Source organism: Labeo rohita, chromosome 10 (assembly GCF_022985175.1).
Source record: "Labeo rohita strain BAU-BD-2019 chromosome 10, IGBB_LRoh.1.0, whole genome shotgun sequence".
Lineage (NCBI taxonomy): Eukaryota > Metazoa > Chordata > Actinopteri > Cypriniformes > Cyprinidae > Labeo > Labeo rohita.
This window is the reverse complement of record NC_066878.1, coordinates 27,244,076-27,254,159: the sequence shown is the minus strand read 5'-3', so window position 1 is coordinate 27,254,159 and position 10,084 is coordinate 27,244,076. Positions and strand designations below refer to the sequence as shown.

The 10,084-nt window shown below is 35.0% G+C and overlaps 1 protein-coding gene across 2 annotated transcripts in view; it reads right to left on the bottom strand.

The window, feature by feature from the left end:
- Positions 1-4,206: 4,206 nt before the first annotated feature.
- Positions 4,207-10,084, bottom strand: part of cntnap3 (contactin associated protein family member 3) — a 164,770-nt gene continuing 158,892 nt past the window's right edge. For both annotated transcript variants that reach the window (XM_051121497.1, XM_051121498.1), the window contains one exon: positions 4,207-5,070. In XM_051121497.1, the coding sequence (XP_050977454.1) occupies positions 4,874-5,070 (197 nt within the window). In that variant the 3' untranslated portion in view covers positions 4,207-4,873. The remainder of the gene's footprint in view (positions 5,071-10,084) is intronic.

The following is a 10,084-nucleotide window of genomic DNA, read 5'->3' as shown; positions in this document are numbered from 1 at the left end:
ACAGATAGACAGACAGACAGACAGACAGACAGACAGGATAGTCAGAAAGAGAGAAGGGTAGATGGATAGACAATCAGATGGATAGACACAGACAGACAGATGGATAGACGGTCAGACAGATAGACAGAGACAGATAGACAGACAGATGATAGAAAGAAAGATAAATAGATAGACCCTTTAGATGGACAGACACAACAGTCAGAGAGAAGGGTAGATGGATAGACGGTAAGACGGATAGACACAGGCACATAAGACGGTCAGACAGATAGACAGAGAGATGGATAGACACGCAGAGATACAGATGGACAGACAAATTAATAGATGGTCAAAGACGTATAGACAGACAGATAGATGACACACAGTCAGACAGATAGACAGGTAGATGGATAGAAAGACAGACAGAAAGATAGATAGATAGATGGATAGAGAGATAGATAGACAGATAGACAAACAGAAGGAAAGAGATGGACAGATGGATGGTCAGACGGACAGATGGACAAATGGATAGACACAGACAGACAGATGGACAGATGGACAGATGATAAACAGATATACAGATGGACAGACAGACAAACGGATAGACACAGACAGACAGATGGATAAACAGACATACATATGAATAGACAGACAGACGAACAGAAAGACAGATGCATAGAAGATAGACAGATGGATAGTCAAAAAGAGAGAAGGACAGACAGTCAGATGGATAGACAGATAGATAGTCAGATGGATAGATGGACAGACAGATAGACAGACAGACAGATGGATAGATGGTCAGACAGATAGATGGTTAGATGGATAAACAGACAGATGATAGACAGATGGTCAGATGGATAGACAGACAGATAGATGATAGATGGTCAGATAGACAGACAGACAGATGGATAGATGGTCAGACAGATAGACGGTTAGATGGATAAACATACAGATGATAGACAGATGGTCAGATGGATAGACAGACAGATAGATGATAGATGGTCAGACAGACAGACAGACAGATGATAGATGATCAGACGGACAGACAGATCGATATATGATAGATGGTCAGATGGACTGACAGACAGATAGATGATAGATGGTCAGACAGATAAACAGACAGATGGATAGAGAGACAGACAGACAAACATAAAGAAAGAGACGGATAGATAGATGGTCAGACAGATAGACAAATGGGAAGACTGACAGATAGACAGACGGACAGAAAAACAGTCAGATGGATAGTTGGACGGACAGACAGACAGACATAAAAAGACAGACAGATAGATAGATAGTGAGATGGATGAATATACAGACAGGTTTGCACTGCAATAACCCAGTGTTTGTGTCTGTCTGTTTCTCATCATGTATTCTGCAGGTGAGGCCGCTCTTCATCAGGTCTGTGGTTCTTGCATGTTCTTCCCCTGAGTCTGCGTGATTCATTCAGAGCGTTCAGCCATCTGCTCTGCGGAGAACAGCAGACAGAGCAGAAACACAGAGACTAGCAGACAGAGAGCGAGACACACACACACACAGTCACACACCCCAATCTCTCAGGAAAGGTGACCCTCGGCTCACAGCTGAAATATGACATTTGAAAATAAAAGATCTGATCAGTATTAGTATCACAGAAGTAAACAAACAGCTCAGCAGAAGCGTCTTTCTCCTCATGCTGTCTGTAGTAACTAACAGGACAAAGCTCAGGCTGTGTTAGTGCTTTTGCTGATGTATTATTAATAATCTTTTGTGCAGAGCAGGATATTAATAATCTTCTTCAGCTAGTAAAAGTTCTTGTCCTAATGGATGTATAGACTCAAATCAATATACAAACCTGTTTTTTTTAGAGCATGATTAAAAATGTTTTCATTTATATATATATATATATATATATATATACACACACACAAACACAAATCGGAATAATTACATTTTTTTAGTTGTTTTTGAAAGAAGTCTCTTTGAAAGAAGCTCATCAAGGCTGCATTTAAATTTAAAGTTGAATTAAATTTGAATTTTGAATAAATTTGAATTTTAAATATACATTTAAATTTGAACTGTCATAACGGTTTTCAACATTGATAATAATCAGAAATGTTTCTTGAGCAGCAAATCAGCATATTAGAATGATTTCTGAAAGATCATGTGACACTGAAGACTGCAGTAATGATGCTGAAAATTCAACTTTGATCACAGAAATAAATGTCATTTTACAACATATTCCACTAGAAAACAGCTATTTTAGATATGTAATAATATTTCACAATTTTTCTGTTTTTACTGTATTTTTGTTCAAATAAATACATCCTTGGTGAGCAGAAGAGACTACAAAAACATTAAAAATGTTACTAAAGTTTTGACCAGCAGTGTATCTCCTATGCTCCTAACAACAGACTTAAATGTGCAACATGTCATTTTTCACCTGTAAAGATAGAAAAAGTACTTTTTAAATACATTCCAATTAAATGTTGTTTACTTACCTGAGATAAATGAATCAAGAAGAACAACTAAAAAAACTTGCAATTAAATGATGCCACAGTCTCCACATACAGACGGCTGGTGCAACAACTCAGATGTACAAAAAACATCTTCACAGATGTGAGCTGTAAATAAAATCCATTCTTGTGTTTGTTCTGAACGGCTCCGACTGTCAGTCTGGCTATTTTTGTTATTGCTATTTGTTACAGAAGCAGCTAAAATTACTCAAATGTCACTGCTGAATGAAATCCACTGAAGAAAACTTCTTCATGTTGTCTGCAAACCATCTATAAAATGTCCTGTATTTCACCACTAAATCATAAAAACAAGATTATATTATGCTTAATAGAAAAAGCCTGTTTTTCATTCTTGTACAGGCTTCTTCATGCATTTTTTTTTTCTGTTGATTTTGGGGTGAAATCAATACAAATCTTGAGATTCTCAAACTGAAGTTGACTTTAAGATGCTTGTCTGTGATTTTTTTCAGTCATATCACAACAGTCAGTTAGTCATAATCAGTGTTTTTCTCCATCAACGTCGCACAGTCTTGCGGCTTGTTATTATACATCATTTCTTTCAAATCACATCAAAGGCATTAGCATTTCAGAAAAGAAAACTCCAGCTGCGTCCAGAGAAAGTCAGAAAGCGTGTGGGAATGTTTCATTGTTTTGTATTTCACACAAGGCTGACAGAAACGCTTTGTTCACGTATGATCCTGTGGATCGAGCACCGCTGTAGTATATGACAACATGATTTAACGTCACTCACTTTTGACCAAAACGACAAAGAAAACATTTTTTGAAGAAACAGTTCACACAGAAATAAACATGTGCTAAAATTGTACTCACCCTCAGGCCATCCAAGATGTAAATGAGTTTGTTTTTTCATCCAATTTGAAGAAATGTAGCACTGCATCACTTGCTCACCAATGGATGTGAATGGGTGCCGTCAGAATGAGAGTCCAAACAGCTGATAAAAACATCAAAATAATCCACAAACAATCCACACCACTCCAGTCCATCAATTAACATCTTGAGAAGCCAAAAGCTGCGTGTTTGTAAGAAACAAATCCATCATTAAGACGTTTATAATTTCAAACCATTGCTTCTGGCTAAAATGTGCATCCTCCAGTGAAGACAGACAGATAGATAGATAGTGAGATAGATGAATATACAGACAGGTTTGCACTGCAATAACCCAGTGTTTGTGTCTGTCTGTTTCTCATCATATATTCTGCAGGTGAGGCCGCTCTTCATCAGGTCTGTGGTTCTTGCATGTTCAAAAAGTCCACCTCCTATTGTCTCTCACATCACATATTTGTTTAGAGCAGGTCTGTTTTGGCTCATAAACAGTGCTTGATCTGTGCAGATTTCTCTCCTGATTCAGACCAGACCACTTTTTTAGTGGAGGAAGCGTAATTTTGAATTATGGACTTGTATGTTAGTTAAAAACGTCTTAATGATGGATTTGTTTCTTATAAACACTCAGCTTTTGGCTTCTCAAGATGTTAACTGATGGACTGGATCCACAAGTGTGGATTACTTGTGGATTATTGTGATGTTTTTATCAGTGGTTTGGACTCTCTTTCTGACGGCACCCATTCACATCCATTGGTGAGCAAGTGATGGAATGACACATTTCTCTAAATCTGATGAAGAAACAAACTCATCTACATCTTGGATGGCCTGATGGTGAGTAAAATTTCAGCGAATGTTCATATTTGGCTGAAGTGTTCCTTTAAATATCTATGAAATCAGAATGCACTTTCTTAATGCTGTTTGTCCATTTTTAATGTTTCGCTTATAAAATGGAATGGAAATACGTGAATAAATGAGTAGTGAAAGCAATGTTATTACGAGACAATAAAGACCAGAGACACAAGTTGTCCACAATAAACAACTGTCATAGGATGTATTTTTTGTTTCAAATGGCAAATCATTGAGAAAAGCACGGGCAAAGAGTGATAAATACGGAGCGTACAGCCTTTTCCGCAAAATCTGAAGTCTTTTGCATGACTGCATGTATTCACAACAACATCGCACTCGCCGACTCACACATTTATTTTGATTTAGTTACACAACGATCGCTTCTTTAACTCCGTTAAACGTAATACTGAGCACTGAATCGTTCGAAGGCAAAAGGAGAAGGTGACGTTACAAAGTTTCATTTCAAAAGAATATTTACAACCAATGAATGTCATTATACACACCTTAGAAACCGTACTATTGTGCCAAATCTCTGGACAATAACTGTTTTATGTACAAAAAGGGCAAAAACGGAGGGAGCGCACGCTCCTCTTCTACAGCCCCAGTCTTTCGGACGGTTTCCCATAATCCACCGTGAATGTTAATGTCCCTAGACTCGACGAGGCATTTCAGTCCGCCGGTTTAACTGGATTAGTCCGATGCGAGGTGAAAGAGCGTCATATGAAATACTCTTTTTGGTTGTCACTGATAATGCTCTGTGAGTTTGGATCCGTGTTAAAGGGCGTTTCGGGACTGTCGTCTGTTTTTCCCGCTTTGGGCTCTTGGGTTTGAAACGTTTCTTTTCGCCGGTACAGGAATCGAGCCATCACAGCCAGCGCGGCCAGACTCACAAATATCACGACGGCAATGACACCTGAAAAACAGCACAGCGACAAGTGAAATAGTGAGGAGACTCCGGGCAGCAGATCTAAACACTAGGACTCAATTATATTTCTAATCCATAGATAATGAATCATGCAATGGACATGGCTGATTAATTTTGGGGGAAAAAAAAAGAAGTATAAAACATGTATAAAGAATTATGATGTAATATAATATGTATTAACCAATATGTATTAAATAAATAAATAAACTGTCACAAAAATGGAAGGAATTCATGTCTATAGTTGATGATAATTCAGCTATGATTATATTTAAAGATAATAATTCAACATTGGATTTAAGCACTGAAAAAATGGGGGCTATTAAAATAAATAATATTGAGAATAAATACAAATTAAATATAATCAATTTATATTATGTATTAAATATATACATGTAAATAAAAATACATTATGAAGGAACAAATTTAATGAATATGTATTCAAAACATTAATAAAAAAGATATAATTCGTAATGAAAACAGAAGGAATGTCTATATCTGTAATTCATGATGATAATTCAACATCTGATGTAAGCACTGTAAAAAAAAAAAAAAAAAAAGGGGAAATTAAACACAAATAAATCCGAAATAAAAATCATAAATAATAAATAAAATATAAAAATAAAATATAATAAATATAAATGTAAATATTTTTAATTATATTTTATAAAAAATGAAATATATATATATATATATATTAATATTCATAAAAATGAGCATTATTACCAATACTAATGTATATATACAGTGGGTACAGAAAGTATTCAGACCCCCTTCAATTTTTCACTCTTTGTTATATTGCAGCCATTTGCTAAAATCATTTAAGTTCATTTTTTTTTCCTCATTAATGTACACACAGCACCCCATATTGACAGAAAAACACAGAATTGTTGACATTTTTGCAGATTTATTAAAAAAAGAAAAACTCAAATATCACATGGTCCTAAGTGTTCAGACTCTTTGCTCAATATTTAGTAGAAGCACCCTTTTGATCTAATACAGCCATGAGTCTTTTTGGGAAAGATGCAACAAGTTTTTCACACCTGGATTTGGGGATCCTCTGCCATTCCTCCTTGCAGATCCTCTCCTTGCAGATGCTCAATTGGGTTTAAATCAGGGCTCTGGCTGGGCCATTCAAGAACAGTCACGGAGTTGTTGTGAAGCCACTCCTTCGTTATTTTAGCTGTGTGCTTAGGGTCATTGTCTTGTTGGAAGGTAAACCTTCGGCCCAGTCTGAGGTCCTGAGCACTCTGGAGAAGGTTTTCGTCCAGGATATCCCTGTACTTGGCCGCATTCATCTTTCCCTCGATTGCAACCAGTCGTCCTGTCCCTGCAGCTGAAAAACACCCCCACAGCATGATGCTGCCACCACCATGCTTCACTGTTGGGACTGTATTGGACAGGTGATGAGCAGTGCCTGGTTTTCTCCACACATACCGCTTAGAATTTAGGCCAAAAAGTTCTATCTTGGTCTCATCAGACCAGAGAATCTTATTTCTCACCATCTTGGAGTCCTTCAGGTGTTTTTTAGCAAACTCCATGAGGGCTTTCATGTGTCTTGCACTGAGGAGAGGCTTCCGTCGGGCCACTCTGCCATAAAGCCCCGACTGGTGGAGGGCTGCAGTGATGGTTGACTTTCTACAACTTTCTCCCATCTCTCGACTGCATCTCTGGAGCTCAGCCACAGTGATCTTTGGGTTCTTCTTTACCTCTCTCACCGAGGCTCTTCTCCCCCGATAGCTCAGTTTGGCCGGACGGCCAGCTCTAGGAAGGGTTCTGGTCGTCCCAAACGTCTTCCATTTAAGGATTATGGAGGCCACTGTGCTCTTAGGAACCTTAAGTGCAGCAGAAACTTTTCTGTAACCTTGGCCAGATCTGTGCCTTGCCACAATTCTGTCTCTGAGCTCTTCAGGCAGTTCCTTTGACCTCATGATTCTCATTTGTTCTGACATGCACTGTGAGCTGTAAGGTCTGATATAAACAGGTGTGTGGCTTTCCTAATCAAGTCCAATCAGTATAATCAAACACAGCTGGACTCAAATGAAGGTGTAGAACCATCTCAAGGATGATCAGAAGAAATGGACAGCACCTGAGTTAAATATATGAGTGTCACAGCAAAGGGTCTGAACACTTAGGACCATGTGATATGTCAGTTTTTCTTTTTTAATAAATCTGCAAAAATGTCAACAATTCTGTGTTTTTCTGTCAATATGGGGTGCTGTGTGTACATTAATGAGGAAAAAAAAAATGAACTTAAATGATTTTAGCAAATGGCTGCAATATAACAAAGAGTGAAAAATTGAAGGGGGTCTGAATACTTTCCATACCCACTGGATATATATATATATATAAAAATTAATATACATTTTTTAGTAATACAAATTATTTAAATTAATAAAACGTATGTATCATTTGTACTAAAAATATAGTTTACGGTGATAATTCAATATTTGTTTTAGGTAGATAAAATAAAATAAAATAAAATAAAATGTAAAAAAAGTAAAATAAAAAACATTATTACCAATACTAATATATATATATATAAATATATTATAAATGAATATAAATTTAATTAATACAAATTAATTAAATTCATAAAAATATGTATAATTTGTAATGAAAAATGCCAGAAATGCCATATGGTTTATGGTGATAATTCAGTATTTGTTTTAGGTAGAAAAAAATAAAATTCTTGCAAAATATACAGTAATTTGTTATTTTTAAAATCTTTATTATTACTTATTATAATTATTCTAAATGATTTAATGTAGTGTATGACCTTAGAAGACTTACAGACTACAACACACAAAAAAAAGGTGATGGTAAAAGACTAAATATGTTACAGTAAACACCTGTTAATTGGTTTCTTATAACATAGGGAGTGAATATTTCATTTTGGCGTTTTTATTATCATTTTACAGACACTGTCAAATTTTTAGCTGGAAGTAAATTACAGTATTTACAGTAAAAAGTGAAACTGATATTCCCAGAATTACATGTGACTCAACAAATTTGATGTTTTTTCATTTAAATGATGTATTTTCTTTATTTTTTGTTATCATTTATATAAAATAAAGTAATCAAATAAAACGATTTAATATTAATATGAAAATGTAAAGGTAAAAATATTATAAATTAATATTATGCAAACTGAAGAATTCAGTATCTTTGGTGTACAGTGATAATTAAACTTTTGAGGATTAATTAAATGGTATAAATGGTATAAAGCATTCAAGAATAATCAACTTGAATTACAGTCGTGGCTTTTAATGCCACGAAATGTGCTAAACTTCAGCTGCGGGACAGTCAGAGGTGTTTCTGAAGGGTGAATCCAGACCTCACGCCAATGTCACGCCACAATCAATCGTAATTTAGATGCCATTAGCACCATTTATTTTGAGCCGTTAAATACAGACTATCAATAAGGGCCAGAAAGTTGGCAAAAACCCTGGCGCCTGGCGCTCTGATGGTCTCGTTACGCTATCAGACGTGTTGTGAATGCCGCTTCGTCTCAATTCTACTCGCTGTCAGAGTCAAACGCCTCTAAAATGTTTCTCTCCTTTGTGGCCGGTTAAGCATGGCACATTTAATTATAAAGGCTAAAAGAAATGTCTAATTGAAGCGCCAAAATAAATCTCAACTCAATTTAATGCCACATTACGGCGGCTGTGAAAAGGACAAAGTGTGTTCGGCACTGCAGCAGAAGCCGCTTAATCAGCAAATAATTTCTTTAAATGTTTAATTAGTTTTGGGGGCCTTTGTTAATTTCGTTCTATTTACCGATAGCTTTGGAGAACTCTTTATATTCGGTCAATGTGAACGCAGTCGTTAATCAGTCATTACTGAGGGCCGCCGGAGGTTTTCTGATTAGTTTTATAGAGTCTTTTAAATGCACACCGAGACTGAAGTTCACTTTGCATGACAAATCATTCCATGCCTTTGTCATTAAGTGCAAGTTTGAGCTCGCAAAATTTAAATTGTCTCTCAAAACCTGTATGACTTTCTTTCTTCCTGTTGAACGCAAAAGGAGATGTTTAGCACAATGCTGACGCTGCTCTTGTCCATATAGTGACAGTAAACAGGTGCGGAAACTTTACAACAGCATCTTTCACTGGAATACATTTTTTAGAGAAACGATTTTCACTAAGAAATTCCTAGTTCATTTTTAATAATAATGACAGAAATGCAAGTGACACTGAACTTTGTTCAGAATACTTGTTTTTAAAAACCTATTATTAATGATTATAATTATTATAAAAAAAATTGATTCAGTGTATGACCTCAGAAGACTTAAAGACTACAATGCAAAAAAAAAACCCAAAAAACAAAAAAAAATTATATTAACCTGTTAATTGGTTAACAGTTAGCTTCCTTACAATATATAAATATTATTTTAACATTCATTTTGGCATTTTTAACTATTAGTAATTATTTGAATTTCAATGTATGACTTCAGAAGACTTAAATTATTGTAATTTTTATGTCAAGAGACTGTAAAAATGCTACAGTAAAAACCTGTTAATTGCTTAAGACTAAGTTTCCGTGTAATATATATAGTGAATATCATTTTAACATTCGTTTTGGCATTTTTAATATAATTTTATAGAAAAATACTGTCAAATGTACAGTTTTCGGAAATAAAAAAGAACGACTCATATTATAATTTACAGTAAAAAAAAAAAAAAAAATGACTCAAATAATATTTTCTTGCAAAATATACTCCAGTAATTAGTTGTTTTTAAAACTTTAATATTAAGTATTATAATTATTATAAATTATGTAATTCAGCGTATGACCTTAGAAGACTTATAGACTACAATGCAAAAAATTATTGTAATTTTGATTGCAAAAGACTGTAAAAATGCTACAGTAAAAACCTGTTAATTGCTTACGACTAAGTTTACATGCAATATCTATAGTGAATATCATTTTAACATTCGTTTTGGCATTTTTTTAATATCATTATACAGAAAAATACTGTAAAATTTATAGTTTTCGGAAATGA